We start from the raw sequence: 17,174 nt of genomic DNA, 5'->3' as shown, positions 1-17,174 counted from the left end.
GTTGTTGAAGAACAAGTCGTGAATCTTGCCCCAGGACAACAGACTTGCTTATAACGCGCTGAATGTGAAACATTATTTAGCCGCTCAAAGCATTCGAGTGCTCGAACATACGCTGTACTACCTTAAAAGGAACCTGGTTCGAGCCGATGGGTGAGGGGTGTGAGCGAAAGTCGGCGGAGATGTTACAAAAAGAGACTCCAGCATTACTTTGGCCAATGGAAAAGCGAATGGAACAGTATGTGGTGGAGTACATTGAAGGGGAGCATTCGAGTGTAGAATTTTTTTTGCATAAGCCGTCTCGTTACTTAATAGTCAGACCTCGTATATATTCTATGTCGATCGTTTATAAAAATCAACTCAAGCACTTTCAAATTCATTACATTTGCTAAGAGTTTTAAAACCATTTCTCAGTCCTCCTTAATCGAATTTCAAGCGCAACTGAATGTCCAATGATTCTGTAGACACAATTTCAATAATCAAAGACAAATACCTAATTAAACAGTTTTCGCCAAACAGACTACTGATACCACTTCCATTACGGTATCATTGTATAATAATAAACAGAAATATGTGGATTCGACTAAAATTGACAAGATTAGTGATCTACTGTCTGTCTACGTCTACTGTATAATTTAAAGATGACATCGTCCATCGAATCACTCCGCACCCTTCAGCAAGGCAACATGGACGCCATTGATAACGAGGATAAGAAGTCATCGTCAAAATCTTCCATCCCACGTGTGTGCCGCATTTATTGCCGTCATCTTTTTCTAAACACCTCGACTACGCTGATGACATCTTAGCTTAGATTTGGAGAAAAAGACAAGACAACATCAGTAAGACCAAGTTTCTCAATCTGACAGGTCATCATATCCTTCCTTTTTGTATTAATGAGCAAGACATCAAGGACATCGAACTGTCTGAATATTTAGGTAGCCTTGTTTTTGTCGACGTGTATAACTACGGGTACCAAGCCCATGATGACGACCAGCGAATAGGTAAAGGTACTATTATTAATCTTATTTAAGACGATATCGGAACGGCTTGCATTTTGAGAGCTGGACATTATGTGTCATGATTTTTTATAGATCTCTAAGCTGATTAGCTGCTGAGGCTGACGTTTATTACATTCAGACAGCAGACAGAGAGGTAGTGAATCATTTTCAGTGGGGCTTTATTTAATACAAATTAATGAATAGTAGATGCCAGTAAAGGCTAAGAAGATGGACTCGATTATATACATCTTTCAAAATGAATCCTTCTGTCTATTGTATTATAACAAATAGTTCAAGGTACATACGACACCATATCTTAGAAGAGGGATATACCACTACAAGGCGTCCACCTGTATCTTACGATCTAATGATTTTTGTTTTGTATAAAAAGCGCTGCACTAAGATTGCTAAAGCCAATGTGGAAGAAGTGCAGGGAGAAATAATTTGTATTTTAGGCCTCTATGATGAAGTTTCGAAAATATAGTATATCTTTAGAATATAAGCAGAGATTGCTGCTGGACTACAAACTAAATAATTTACTCTAAATATAACACGTAATGTGGTTAAGTTACGAGCAAATCGGTGAAGTTAATGCTTTGCACTTATTGGACAGCATCTTTAGCTTTTAGCAACTACACGCATGAATTGTTATATTTTTAAGCAGCGTCAGTAAACTCAACGATCCAGAAAAGCTTTATCAATGGCTAATAACAAAAACAACTTAAAAACAGACGGCTTACATACCAATTATTTTCATATAAATTCATATTCATAAAAAACGAACAAACTCAACAAGCACAATCGTCATCTCGTAAAAAAATAAGAGAAACAACAAACAAATTACACATTCTAACTACCTAATCATAGTTATTAATTTTTCGCCATTGTTTCATAACGAATTTTCCACAACACCAAGTTGCCGAATGCCGTTTATCCGTTTCCGTATCCGGCATGACTTCGTCGTCGGCACTTAGATGCGGTGTACTCCGACGCAATGGTGAAACCTTTATAAGTCCTTGGGGCGTTTCAAATGAACGATTCAAACGCCGATCGTATAAGCCACGTGTCGATAAAGGTGGCGTCGGTGTCGATTCACGGGACGATGATCGACTAAATAATATCCTTCGAGACGGACTATCGCTGCCGTCCCGTTGGTTAATCGATTGATACGAGTTCTTACCGAAAATTTTAGTTTGCTTACTTTTACGTGGAAGTAGTGGTGTCATACAAATGTTATCGTAATTGGAGCCAGTCTTGAATTTTAGTGTAGTCGTTGTTGCCGGTGATGCATTGCTACTAGTGCTATGATTGCCATAAAATTTGCGATTTGTTGGTGGACGTTCTTCCGACACTGACCGGTAATCGGTTGATGTTTTATAATAGTTCGGGATACTACCGGTTGCACCAGCACCACTTCCAGCTCCCAATGAGTACCTGTAGGCAGCATTCAGTGACGAAACGGATGCTGAATACATGTTGAAGTTATTTGGGCTCGCCTCACGCCAAATGTACGATGAATTCAGGCTACTACTGGAATTTGGCTGAGCGGCCGAACTGGAACCTGTTCCCGAACAAAGAAATGGCAATTGTGGATTTGATGTAGAAAAATGTTTACTGGTTTTCAATTTCCCGCCACGTATTGGAAGACATGGTGTCCATGGTTGTAGGGCTACGGTTGTGGTAGTATGAAATAGAAGAAAGAGAGAGAAAAAAGAGAAAAGAAGAAACGAGAGCAATAGCAAAAACCAAAAATCACAACCAAATCATCAGATGAGACTCAAAAAAATGTGATCCTTAAAAGGAAATATGGATATGTGTTTACTTGAATGAGGTCGAAAAATCAAAAAATTGATGTGGTTTTTAATACTTCACTATCGTTTACAAGAATTTTATGATCAGCTTAAAACTCATAAGAAGTTTATAAAAAGTTTGATTAATTCTAAAAAGATATTTATCAAGTTTAAAAGGATCCCTTTTGGGTTGGCGATATTTTGATACAAAAAATGCAGAACTGAAAAAAACTTGCAAGTCAAATGACTGAGAGGAAAACCTCAAAACAACTTCAATGTGAAATGAACTGGAATCATGGCAACTTAAATCAAATGAACTCAACTCAAATAAAATTTACTGAATTTAAAACCACTCGAATTGCGTACAATTCCATGCCATAAGGACGTTAGTAAAGCCGTCGTCGCCTGACACTTTTTAAAAAGTTTGGGTGCTAAGCCCTAAACGGGGGGTCCGGGGACCAAAAAAAAGGGGGAGTAAGTTGCTCCCCGTTTGGTCCGGTACGGCATCAAGTTGATGCGGACTTAGGACCCCACAATTCTCAAAAAAATATCTTGCTACGGCAAAATACAGACGGCATGATAATAAAACCTGCATTTCTTTTCTTTTCTTTTGAAATCCTTTGTTGCAAATATAAAATTCGAAATTAAATGAAAATCCGAAGCCTAACCTGAAAGATTTGCCAAGAAATTGAATATATTATGAAACTTCTATGAAGATAAGCTGCAAATTCGATAGAACTAATGTCTAGCAATTGGTTTCAAACAAAACTCATTTTTTGATACACAAAACTCCAGAACAATAGTGAATGCATTGGTATAATGCTTGTGTGAATCCTAAAAGTGAAAACAATGTATGATATCAATCGGGTTAATGGTCGAATCGTCGCTCTAGTATCGCTTGTTCAATTTAATACTTTCAAAAGGAAAAATTAATGAAATCGATGGCGTCTAACACGAGGACAATGGAGAGGAATTCCACAAATACTTTTCACCAACGATGAGTTGTTGAAATCGTTACTTAATGTGTCAACAAATACTAACAACAAATGTTCCAATAAATATCAAGCAAAATAGAATTAGTATACAAACGCAAGTGAATGCCATTAATAAAACCAAAGCAGCAAAAAGCCCAACGCAAAAGCGATTATCCTACGGTTTTTTGGTATCTCACAACTTAGTTAAATAAAACTATATGGTTTGTTATATCTGTTTCAGAATGCATGTAAATCTAAATCGAAAATATTAAAAAGTAATTACAATATTTAAATTAAAAATCAATCATGTTTTCAATTCTGTCTATGTTGAAATGTGTTTGAAAACGTTTGAGTAAGTTTTTGAAAATCATACTCAGTTCAAGGAAAAACATAAAAAAAAATTAATAATTACCTGAGTGTATTGTATTTCTTGAATTTGTTTGATAGGCTGCACAATAAGCTTCAATTACACGCAAAACCAATGCATCTTCTTCATACGTTGGTTGGATTTTACGACTTGAATAATTTGCCAAAGCACCGGAACTACCAACAGCCGATGATAAGTTGATGAAATTCGGTCGAAGTGGTGGTGCTGGTCGTAGATTTGTTATACTCCAATTAGCTACGAAAAAAATTATAATAATTGAATTATCCAATCGTCCTTAAAGAGTATCTAGTAATATATAAGTGTTATATCTTGGCAAGCAAAATCGAACCGTCAACTCCTCCTGGTTTCTTCTGGATAAATTTAACGACAGAAATAGCGAATGCATGACGTCATATTCTTGCATACCAGAGAAGGCCCAACAATGCTTTTTGCGTTACTCTCTTGTCAGGAATACCAAACAAGTCGGGAAACCAGAAACTGGATGCTTCAGGTATGAAAGGTTTTGTGTATTTCTTATATAAAGACATTTCAGTGTGCATTTGAAAAGAAACGACAACTTTGACCTGTTATAACTTTGTTAGTAATAGTGCAATTTCTTCCAAACTTGGTAGGATCACGCTTTATGTTATAACCTACATCACATTTCGTAGTGCTAAGACGAACTTAAGGAGAGTTTTGCAGCCAATTACCAAAGATTATAGTAATATACTATTATTAACGTTATTTGAGCAGATATCAGCATGGAAGATAGGAGCCCTGGAACCATATAGTGGTCGCCTCCTGTTTTTTTATTCAGATTTTTCGGTTGGGTGGTTTCTGAGAATGGGTCCGTTAACGAAATGATCGCCCCCCGCACTCCCCACCTTTCCAACAAATGTTAAAACAACGGCTTCGGAAAGTACTAATCGAGACCTTTCATTTGATACCCCACATGACTATATTTGGTAAAAAAAAATGTACACCCCTTCCCTTAAATTCGTTGTAAAAGGATGTAATTCACTGTATGCGTCAGCGTTTACAGTTCTCACCTTACCACCAAATTTGGTGTTAATCGCCGCAACAGTCTCCGAGAAAAATGCGTGTGAAGAACGGACAGACAGACGGACACTGTGGGGAAAATGTTAGAGCGAGTAATCTACAATAGATTACTCCCGGTTGTTGAGAGCCAGGGCGGCCTTTCAGATCGGCAGTATGGGTTCCGTAAAGCCAGATCAACCATTGATGCCATCAAATTGGTTAATGGCTTGGCCGAAGATGCAATTCAAGGAAAGGGTAATACCAGCAAATATGCGTGGTAGTAACCCTGGATGGGACAAATGCATTCAATTCGGCCAATTGGAATCTAATATGCAAACCCCTAGCGAAGGTTGATATTCCCGCCTATCTTGGTGCTATCGTCGATAGTTATTTAACTGAAAGGAGGCTCTGGTATGACACCGATGACGGACCCCAGGAGTACGTTGTTTCCACGGGTGTCCCACAGGGCGCCGTATTGGGCCCACTACTGTGGAACATCATGTACAACGATGTACTTAATCTTCCTCTTTCAAGGGGAGGGTTACGCTGACGACATAGCGCTTTTTGTTGTTGCAAAGCATCTCGAAGATGCTGAGTTACACTCAAGCGAGGCAATCAGTGCTGTTAAAAGTTGGCTAGAGAGCTCTGTTCTGACACTTGCGGAGGAAAAAACAGAAGCGGTCCTTATCACTAAGCGCCGGAAGAGAAAGCCTTTGTTAGAATCGGGAATCATATCATCACTTCCAAGCCGACCATCAAATACTTGGGGATGACAGGAAGCTCAGCTATATGCAACACGTGCAGTATGTTTGCGATAAATCATCAACTGCAAATATGGCCCTGGCAAGGATGATTCCAAACGTGTTGAGGGCCGCGGTATACCTCTAGATTGCTTATAGCCAAAGTAGTGACCTCAATCATGCTCTATGGGACCGCACTTTGGAGGGAGGCCTTGCGGATTACACTAACAAACTGAGTGCAGTCTACAGGAGGACAACCCTGAGGGTATGCTCTGCCTTCCGAACTGTCTCAGATGATGCAGTATTTGTCATCTCTGGAATGATGCCGATTGACATCTTGCCAGATGAGATGCCGAACATATACAATGCGAAGCCAATCTCTCCCTCATCGCAGACGAAGAAGGTTGAGAGGGATAAATCCATAAATAGATGGCAAGAGCGGTGGGAACGCTTGGGAAAGGCCCGGTGGAACTTCAGGCTCATTCCTGCCATCAAGAAGTGATTGGAGAGACGACACGGTGAGATTAATTATAATCTCACCCAGTTTCTCACGGTGCACGCACGATATGGCCAATACCTGCACAGGTTTAAATTGAAGACTTCATCCGATTGTACAAATTGCGATGGAGTCCCAGCGGACCCAGATCATGTCTTCTTCGACTGTCTAAAATTTGTGGAAGGAAGGAGGAATCTAGAGGAGAATCTAGGAGAGGTGCTGGTACCAGAAAATCTGGTGCCGAAAATGGTAGCACATCAAAAGAATTAGGATGCGGCCAACTCCACGATCGCATCTATCCAAACCTTCCATTATGCCTCATTCGCGGCATTTTTTGATGCGGCAAGACAGCATAGAATCGAACCGCTGCTAATCAGTTGGATACTTCACATGCTAGAGTGGAGAAAAATCCACATATCGGTCGGCCAAAAGTCTATTGAAGCAGGATGTCTCAAGGGTTGCCCACAGGGAGGGATTCTCTCTCCACTGTTATGACACTTGGTAATGGATACCCTGCTGTGGCTCCTGGAGGGCAAAAAAAGTCTTCGTGCAAGCATTTGCGGACGACCTAGCCGTAATAATTACCGGCAAGTTTGCGGACACAGTATATGACCGCTTGAATGCGACTCTGCATGAAATCCATAGCTGGTGCCTCCGCAATGGACTCACGGTGAATCCTAGGAAGACTAGACTAGTTATGTTCACTAGGGACGTCAGATGGAGCAGCTATACGCCACCCACCTTAGCAAGGGCGGAAATCCAGCTGACACAAACAGTCAAGTATTTATGCATGCATCGTCTGGTGGCCAAGACTGAACTTTGCTAACAGCAGGAAGATGCTAATGCAGATTTAGAGACTTGATTGTCTAAGTATTACTGGAGCAATGAGTACTACGCCGACTGCGGCACTTGAAGCTATCCTAAATTTAAGGATGAAATGATCTTTTTCAGGCCCTCCCCCTCCCTCCTTTTCGTCAAATATCGGAAATGAGACCAGCCTTCTAAACAAAATCTTTCATTTGATACACCATATGACTATATTCGATTAAAAATAAAACGTACATTTTTGGCATTAAATTCAAGATACTCGCTGCATACAAGGATATTCACAGTTCACACCTTTTCACTACAATTCGTATCAATAGGAGTAACCGTTTCTGAGAAAATTCGTGTGGCACACAGACGGAAGAGGCGGACTAACGGCAAGTCGATTTTCTTTTGTTTCTTTTAAAAATTACACCAGGACGCTGGCTGTCGTAATTAAGGGATCTGGGGGACACAAAAGAAGCTCCTTTCCACCAACGAAATATGTACCGAGTATAAACAGTACAAGAAAATGAAGCTCTGCCTCTATTGAATCACAATCAGGCCTGGGTTATGTTACGGAGTTGGACTTTAATTTGGACTTCCGAAAATTTGCCGCTAGTTTCAAACATGATAAAATTAACAAGGCTCCAATGTGCCGATCAAACAATTTTTAATCGCTCCAGACTGTCGAAGAAGCTGAAAGAACAATGAGAGAACCCAATCAACAAGAAACTAATGAACGCTATCATTGAGCCAAAGTAAGTAAAGACAACGCATTCTGTAATCCAAGGCCATGACGAAACAGAAGATTTAACAACAAAATCCTCCGTTTAGGGTATTTAAATAAAGTTTTGTAAGTTAAAATAAAAAATTCAAACCGTTTTCGTTTACTTTACCAAAAAAATCATTTTTGCAAATAGGCATATTTGGACGACTACTTTTCGCCTTCCTCAGTGCAGTCCCCGAAGTTGACTAAAGATATACTCTGCAGTCTTTGTAGATTTTCTGAACGTTTTAATATACTGGGAGACTGAGATCTTCCGAAAAGAGTAGAAAAATGGATAGTTATAGTTCAAAGCGGAACGTCCTATAATTTACATCCCCAACCCCAATAAGATTCGCTGCACTAACAGCACTAAATCTACTTTTGTCACTCTTTTATTTAAAGCGAAGTAGAGGGACACGGAATTACGATAAACACAAGAACAATGCACCTACCTTTTGTGCTTCCTATCTTTCCGCTTTGCACCGCTCCCTGATGATTTCCCATCGCCGGTTTTGATAAGCTCGATATCGGGGCTAAATTTGATTTGTGGCCTACTTGATGTTGCTGTTGATTTTGTTGGTGTTGCTGATGACGAAGTTGATGAAGTTGTTGTGGTTGATGATTGTGATATTGATTGTAACTGAGATGGTGATTGAACGACAGACTCCGTTTGTGTTGTGACTGTTGCTGATGCAGTGACGCCGTGCCGTGACCTAAACTCGCGGGCGGCGACATCTATTCCAAATAAAAGAAAAATAATAATCCTATGTATCAACCGCTTATCGTGGTATATTTTCTGAAGTATTTGCGTTCCAGCAGTTAGTATTAGCTATTCTATTATTCTCAAAGTCACTGTTAGTGTGAATAACACGAACAGAATAAAAGAAAACTAAACTGAAAAATCCAGTTAACTAAAATAAGGGCTCAGGCGATGCGATGAGATGCGACTTTTTTGCTTTTGTTGGTTAAGTCAACATTTAAATGAATTTTGCTCTCGGTTTTTACAATTTCCAATGATTTGTTTATTTCAATCCGATTCATACATAGATCGAAATATTTGATGAGAAAATATATCTGCGAAAGTATGAGCAAGGCTTTGAAATAAAAGTGAAAGCATAGTAAAAATATACAATGATGTGAGAAAATGCAATTACAATTGTTCGGAGATTTGAAAAGGAGTAGCAGACACACCGTAACCATGATACTGTCACTTAGTAATAAAATTCAATTGAAATCAACAGGGTATGTCTCAAAACCAAGGGAAAAGATGTGATTCAGAATAATAATAAACTGAGTGAAGTCAAAAAACTATGTACGGTCCTTTGCAGCAGCCTAGACCATGGATTTTAATCCAAAGGAGCTCATCTCGAAACAAGAGCGCCTACATTTTCTCACATCATTCATATGAATGAAAGAAAAATATCAAACCAAAATATATAGCCTAAAAATTAACAAACAAACAAACTGAAAAACGACCAATATAGTAATCAACACTCTTCGCTTGCCTGAGCCCCTGCGCCAACCACTCGATGAAGACGATGCTGAATCATCTTGCGCCTCAGCGACAGTTCTCTCTTTAATACGAGAACTGCGACAATTCGGTGATGATGGCTTACGAAAACCATAAGCAATTTCTCGCAGTAATGCGTTTGGCAATTTCTCTTTCTTCCACCAATGTGCATACAATCCCGTTTTAAACATACCCCCGTTTTCTAATTCTTCGGCAACATGTTCATCGTTATCAACCGAATCCGCGAATCCAATCATAATGCGTTTCGTGTTTACATGAACTGTTCGTTCAGCACTTCGACTGCGACCACTGTAAGCCCGACTATTTCGCGTGTCATCATGAGATTGAGGTGATGTCAAAAACTTGTTACGGAATGTTCCGCAAACACCATACCGTTGCAGATTATGACTAGATTGTGAATGCTGCAAGCGACTCACTCGCCTGTCACTTGTTCGTCCCCGTATATCTTCGGATTCTGATTCAGGCGCATAGTAAACGGCCTCTTCAGCTACTGTCGGTGGATCAGGGGAAGCTATTGTGCAACTGCCCGCCATACCAGAATCACTTGATCGTGGACTTGGACATTGAGAACTCTCACAACATTTGCAATGTCCTGGTTTCCGTTTTCGTTCATTGTCGGGTTGGTTATTACTTTCCGGATTCGTACCTAGTCGTAAATACTGATAGCTTATACATCGCCGAACTGCGCTCTGAGGATTGTTATTCGGACTACTGTTGTTTGTTTCATCTGACGATCGCTTATCTGACTTACTAACAATCCTTTTATCGGAATTTAATGAATGGTTTCCAAACGGTACAGTAGGATCACGACGCAAGCTCAGTCGTCGCGATGCCGCCTCATCTGCGCTATTTTTGAACATAGCGGGCGGTGGAATTATAGTGTCAAAATCATATTCTTGATTAACATTATCATTACTAGGAAAATTATACAACAATTCCGCTGATAACTGGTCAGGGGCAGGCACTAAAGCTGGGAGATCAATTGAACTGGAATGCGTCGCTAAAGAGGCATCATTGAGATATTCCTCTTCTTCGTCTTCATCGTCGGGGTTGAGCACTGACATGCTACTCGTATCCTGATCCATGCTTTGCATTTGCATTTCATTCTTATCTTTCCACGATGGAATATATACTTCGGTCATGGAAGAGTTATTGAAACGATTCCCTACAAATAAAGTCGGCATGCTTCGCCGTTCATCAGGAACTGGCGCTTCTTCTGTTGTCTTTTTAATCGCTGCTTCGTCATCCATGTCTGCCAAATTTTCGCAAGCAACATAATTGCAAGATATACCACCGCCGAAACTCGGTAAATTTGACTGCTCTGAAAATTGCTCCTTCAACTGACCAATATTAAGCCGAGCTGTGGACGTGTGAATTTTCATTGATTCTCCAGAAGAACCTTTTTTCTCTAGCGCACGTACCGCTTTTGAACCAATAATCATAGAATCTTTTTGTGCTTTACCATTACCAGGATTCTCCTCAAACCTATTTAAATTCTTAATCTCTAAACTTGACCGATGCGTCTGCTGCTTACGCCGATCCACTAAATCACAATCTGAACCATAATCTATAAATGTCTCATATTCAGTATCCCTATCTAATGACTTCTTGCCCGTATAGAACTTAATATAACCGAAAGGACTACTATCACACGATTCAATATCACTTCCAGAGTCTGAAGGAATTTCAAATGCATCCTGTCGTGACAACCGACTCCGATCGCTTGATCCCGATTTATTGTACTCAAGGTGAGCTGTTGCTTTCTTCTGACGATAAGTGACGCTACCCGTACTCGAAATATTACGTATCGATTCAGGATATAATAAGGCTTTCACTATAAAACGGCGTAAGACACCTTGCCGTACAAGTTTTTTGAAATATTCCGTTAAAGCTGCGTACGGGGCAGCGGCAGGATAATGTCTGGGTGGGAGTGTAACAGCAAAACATGGGGATTGTTGAAGATTGTATGCACAGAGGGAGAAACGTGTACAGTAGCCTCGGGAATCGAGTAAATGTGTAGAAGACTACATATATAGTAAAAATATTTGAAAATTAAATAAGATTACGGAAAAATTAAATTCTAATTTAGCGTATCCTTTCAACAGGATGGAAGATTTAATGCGAGAACAGAAACCGGTTGCAAAACCAGCCTCATTCCCGTATAATTTCTCAAGTATTTTTCATTGAAAGAATCCGCCAAGTCTCTCGAATAACATACAACACAAAAGAAGATTCATGGGGAAAAAAGCAGATACTTACATGCAGTGGTGGTTGGGGTGTATTAATGGCCGATGCACTTATGTTTCTTTTTATGTTTATTGGAACCGAAGAATTTATTGATGACAATAATTCCACCCATTTGTTGGCTTCATTAGGACCTTGGCAAACAGCAACAATTCGTTCAATACACTGGCCGCTAATTTCAAAGGCGTTTTTATAGTTCTCTGTATCTTCTAATCGATTGACAATGATACCAGTCAGAGGCAGTTTTCCCTTTGGAAGCGAAAGTTTCTCAAATTTACGTGAAAAATAGAAAGATTGAAAATATTTACCTCATATATGAACGCACTCATTCTTTGGCTAACGCTTAAAATTACCAACGTTTGCGGGAACAGGACGAAGTATCTATCACGATGGTCGGGACCAACCGCAACACTTCCCATATGAATGATATCACCTGAAAAGAAATTAAAATCAAAATCTTTAAAAGGGCATCCATAGGGTATAATGAACTAAGGTAGCTCTTGAATTAAGTAACAGAATCTAATGAGAAATAAAACTCAAGAATACCGCCCGAACTTTACATAAAACAATGAATGTTTAACACTAACACACTGATGTATTCCGTGGATGCGGGCTTACATACCAACCAAGCTGAATTCTCGTCTTTCTCACGTATCCTATATTGGGAAGGAACTGAACCATGCAAACAGTGCCTTCAAATGCCAGTTTCTTATCCTATAATACGGCATCCTAGTCCCTCAAAAAATCAGTAGTTCTGCTATAAACAGCTTATCTTGCCAAATCCCAAGTATAGACGCCTTCCTTTTCCGTCAAGCCATCATTTTCCTACTCCAATGTCAACCAATTTCAAGGCTATCCAGATTAAAATCGTCGAAGATAATCTTATCCTTCCAGTAATTATTCCCATTCCCAATTTTTTATACCTTCCCATCAATAGCACCCATCCCTCTCCGGCATGCCACCCATCCTACCACTCGTCCTTTATTCTTCCCTGCTCCCACCAATTTTATAAATGCTCAACAGGTGGAAGTTTTTCGACATTCTTACTTAAGCCTTAATGGCGGATGTGAAGCCTTGTATTTGATAATTTTCTGTCCGTACGATGATTATATAAGATTATGAACTTTCAAGGAAAAGGATGACTTAATTTTGAAAATCAGACCTTCATATCAAATGTTGTTACATGCCTAATCGACATCTCTAAAAATTGCAGAACAAAGTTACGGTAAATTGTACGCATCTGCAACTAGTCGTTGAACTTGTTTTACGGTTAAAATTTTAACAAACGCAGTGCATAGCACAATTCTACCCTCCACCATGTCCACAAAACAAAGTACCCAAAACAAATACGTGCCCCACACTGGCACAAAGGAAAGAATACCCTACCATCCCCCTCTTTAAACCAGCAACTATTAGTACACCTCTTGCAGCAGCTCCGAGCGTTGCCCCTACTAATATTTCCCCAAAATTCCTTGATGCTAGTGGAACGGCATCAGCCAGCGAAATAAACTTATACGACACCAACACAAAATATCTGAATTATTCGATCCTAATTGACCGTTTTCAAACAAACCCGGAAAACAGAGTTAGGCTGGACCCATTAGACCTCTTCACACATCTGAAATCCGTAAGGTACGACAAGAATATCATTAATATCAAGCGTGAAGGCTATGCGAGGGCGAGGCTACCTCCAAAACCGCACAAGCAGCGAATCGCTTCGTAACGGACAAAAGTATAAAATCCCTGGGCTACAAACTCTTTATACCGTTTCAGCAACATGCCGCTGCGGAATTATTAAACATGTTTCTCTAGACTGGAATGAGGAAAAGATAACAAGTCGGTCGGAGTCGTCTGTTAAAATGCTGAAAGCTCAGAGGTTTAGCAGAGCAGATAAGGAACACAAAGATCTACATTTCCCAACATGCACGGTTAAGCTGATCTTTCTGGGGGAAAACCTCCCTACGCATGTAATCATAGGAAAAACTTACTTCAAAGTAGATCATTTTGAACAGCGAGAGCGACAGTGCTACAACTACGGATACCGCGGGTACATTGCCAAACTATGCAAAACTATAAAACCCAAATGTCTGAACAGTGGAAGCAGTGAAAACTGCGATGGTACATCATGCTCCAAAAAATGCATTCCATGCAATAACAGAGAGCATAATCCTCGAAATAAAGAATGTCCTAGAGGGGCTGAATATAAAAAAGCGATTAAAATTGCAGCAGTCAAAAATATAACAATTAAAGAAGCCACAAGAAATGTTAGGAATTATTATCATGCAATTGACAATGAGATAGAGTACGAAAGGGAGTTCCCACCTTTAAGGAACAACAACCAAAAATCGGTCAACGACAGAAACAGCAATGTAGAGTGAAATGATATCCTGAGGGGCCCGGATAGATACAGTACAATATTGAAAAAAACTCAACCCAAAATAACTCCCAGTAATTTTCCGCAGGCTGAACAATACAATGATACAGTCAAGAATGATCCGGCGTTCAATAGCCCTGCATACCACACTATCTCTGACTACCAGAGACTCATCCACAAGATAATGCTGATATTCAATGAAATGCATGAAGTCAAAAGGACTTGGGAATACAAGAAGAAGTTCTACAAGTCAGAAAATTAACGGAGAAACTGAATAACACCAGTGATGTCTTTTTCATGAGTACTTCTGATGCTGCGTGTGTTACAGCATAACGTTCAAAGCATCCCGAACTGATGCTATTCACTTTTATAATACAAGGGAAATAGACATTATAGCACTCCAAGAAATATTTTCCATTCATCTCAACCCAATTTCCAAATCATTAACAGGCTTTTGCCTGATACAGAAAATGAGAGAAGATGATTTTGGAGGGATGGAGATCGCCTTCAAAAATGATATCACATTTAAAGAAATTAAATATGATACTGACCAAAATGTCATCAATGCGGAAATGTGTAACCTTCAACCCAACACGACCTCGTCCTCTAAAATTGAAATTAATAAATTAATTGCGCTTCTATCTAACCGTCCCAAAACGATGATTCTTGGCGACCTGAACAATAGGTCTACAACCTTTGGAGATACTGTTAACAAGGCAAAAGGTAATATACTACTAAGTGAGCTTTGTAATTGTGACTTTCAAGTACTAAATAACGATGGCAAAATCTTTGCAGTAACAATGCTAACAGGGAGTTTGAGGTCCTCAGTCCCGGATATCTCCCTTACCAACTCTCAGGTGCTACTCAAAAAGTCATCACAAGCCAATTCTCCTACAAAGCAAATAATTTACAGTCCAACCAGTTTTCAAAATTGCCAGAAACAAACCAAATAATCTAATTGGAAATATACAACCGCGAAGAGTCAAGGGAAAATAGTGAAGGCGACCTCAGAACCTTCGCCAATTTTATGAGAACAAATAAAATCCCAGCTGGCATCTACATGCGGGTGTTTAGGTTTCTTGAAGTTAGGCACCTGATGCTGGACGAATGATCTGAAACCCTTGGCTTACTCCAGGGAAGCGATCTGAGCCCAACACTCTTCACTTTATACACACCCACTTTCCATAACAAAATACATGAATCAGTACATATCTACCAATATGCTGATGACTTTCTGTTACTAGCAGCACATAAAAATAATCAACGTGTCGACAAACTTCTACAGGACCAAGTCAAGATCTTCCTTAACGAATGTGGTGCGATTAGCTAACCGGTTAATCTTGACAAGTCCAGCGTAATCACATTCAAAAAAAGCAGAATCGCACCATGTCACATTTTCATCAATCGAAACCTGCTTAGGCAAAATAATGATATCACTTTTCTGGGTAGGTCAATAACTGTTTCCCTGTCAATTAAAAATCACACGACCAATATCATCGGAAACGCAATAAGAGCGGCAAGAATTGTCAACTTCTCTACGGGCTTCTCCTGGGGCCTCAAACGCAAAAAAAGCGGTTAAACTATTTCAGCCAGACCGGTTTTCGATTACGCTGCCACTTCTACTGTTGGATCACCGAAATATTTAGACAATAAAGTAGGTTCTGTAGTTGCCACCCAGCTCAAAAGGTGCCTGATGCTAACCAAATCAACACCTTTCTGCGTTGCACATGCCCTTGCTAATGAACCCTCATACAAATTTATAAAAACCTCCTAGCAGCCAATTGGGATTAAAAGAATTTCACCATCTTCTTATAAACTAGTGACAGAAAACTCGTCTGCCGACATTGGCCTCTCAAAAGTATATAAATGTTTCAGAAAAGTTTTCGACCTTATGGTATCTCATTGCTCAACTATAACTCTGGAAATCTGGAATGGGTCGAACAGGACAACTGGGGAAACCCAACAAAAATGGATGGAAAAAGTTCAAAACAAAGTCCGGAAGAAATGGTTTCGCAGTTTATGCCACCGATGGAGAAACAACGAAAGAAGCCACGTGTTGAAACGAGACGACAAAGAGTTTTTGTTGCATGAATTTACAGATACGAACCATTGGGAAGTCATTTTCCCGCTAACAATACAATGAACACTGCACTAAACCCAGCCCAATCAGACTAACAGATTTTATTTAAAAATTTAGGTATTTATCAGTCCATCATTCTGACTGATGATGATAGAAAACTGACCGTGTGAGGTCAGTCTAATATTTGATATTACTAGATGGCTGCGAGACGAAATAGATCACAAAAGAAAACAGTCATCTTTCAATAGCGTGCTTTACGATGAATCTTAGAACTTATAAAGGAAAACTCTGAGGAATATATACTGTACAATGCTGAACGAATATTGAAGATGGCTAGATAAAATTAATGCGGATTTACTGTCCATTTTTGAGACCGTCCAACTGATAGGAATGGAGGCAAGCTGAAGGACCGCTCGGAATTCTCCTCTGACCAAATAATCGTAAAAAATAAAAAGTTCATTATACTCCAAGGTTAATTGTGGTTCAGTCAAGGGTGTTTCTGACTTTGTAATTAGTGCGGTAGTTACTCATGGAGAAACATTACCTGGTCTACATTGCTTTTCTGGATCTAGAGAAGGCATTTGACGGTGTGCCACATACTCATCTGCAATGCTTTGCCACATCTAGTACCAGCCGAGCTAGTGCGCTAGGTTAAACAGTTCCATCGCGATCCCAAGATTAAATTTCGAAATATGGGAGGTATATCGAAGCCCCTTTGTCTCTGTCACTGTTCATCAAGGTAGCGCTCTTTCGCGACTGCTCCTTTGTTTAAAGTTTTTCTAACGTCTCTCAGCAAAGCTGATCTCGAGCAACTTGTCCAAAAGTGGAGTAATCGCCTCATAGAATATGTTCTGAGGCTGAAACTAAATAAAAAAGAATTTTTGACGACCGACCCCAAGTAACGCGGATCAATGCTATCACCCAATGCGAACTACGTTATTCTATGTGATTGACGCATCAATGAACGTCGAA

The 17,174-nt window shown here is 39.7% G+C and overlaps 1 protein-coding gene across 7 annotated transcripts in view; it reads right to left on the bottom strand.

Annotated features, from left to right (window-relative positions):
• The window catches only part of LOC119647598 (rho guanine nucleotide exchange factor 7), a 112,050-nt gene that overhangs the window by 33,753 nt on the left and 61,123 nt on the right, over window positions 1–17,174 (bottom strand). For 4 of the 7 annotated variants that reach the window (XM_038048641.1, XM_038048624.1, XM_038048633.1 and 1 more), the window contains exons 6-10: window positions 12,057–12,181; window positions 11,764–11,997; window positions 9,479–11,528; window positions 8,426–8,708; window positions 4,245–4,381 (exon numbers count right to left, since the gene is read on the bottom strand). In XM_038048641.1, the coding sequence (XP_037904569.1) occupies window positions 4,378–4,381; window positions 8,426–8,708; window positions 9,479–11,528; window positions 11,764–11,997; window positions 12,057–12,181 (2,696 nt within the window). In that variant the 3' untranslated portion in view covers window positions 4,245–4,377. Of the gene's footprint in view, window positions 1–1,852; window positions 2,665–4,171; window positions 4,382–8,425; window positions 8,709–9,478; window positions 11,529–11,763; window positions 11,998–12,056; window positions 12,182–17,174 lie in introns of those variants that run through there. The other 3 variants (XM_038048666.1, XM_038048658.1, XM_038048675.1) reach the window with 3 other exon arrangements.

This window comes from Hermetia illucens, chromosome 1 (assembly GCF_905115235.1).
Source record: "Hermetia illucens chromosome 1, iHerIll2.2.curated.20191125, whole genome shotgun sequence".
Lineage (NCBI taxonomy): Eukaryota > Metazoa > Arthropoda > Insecta > Diptera > Stratiomyidae > Hermetia > Hermetia illucens.
The sequence above is the reverse complement of the archived record's forward strand: the minus strand, read 5'-3'. Positions and strand labels throughout refer to the sequence as shown.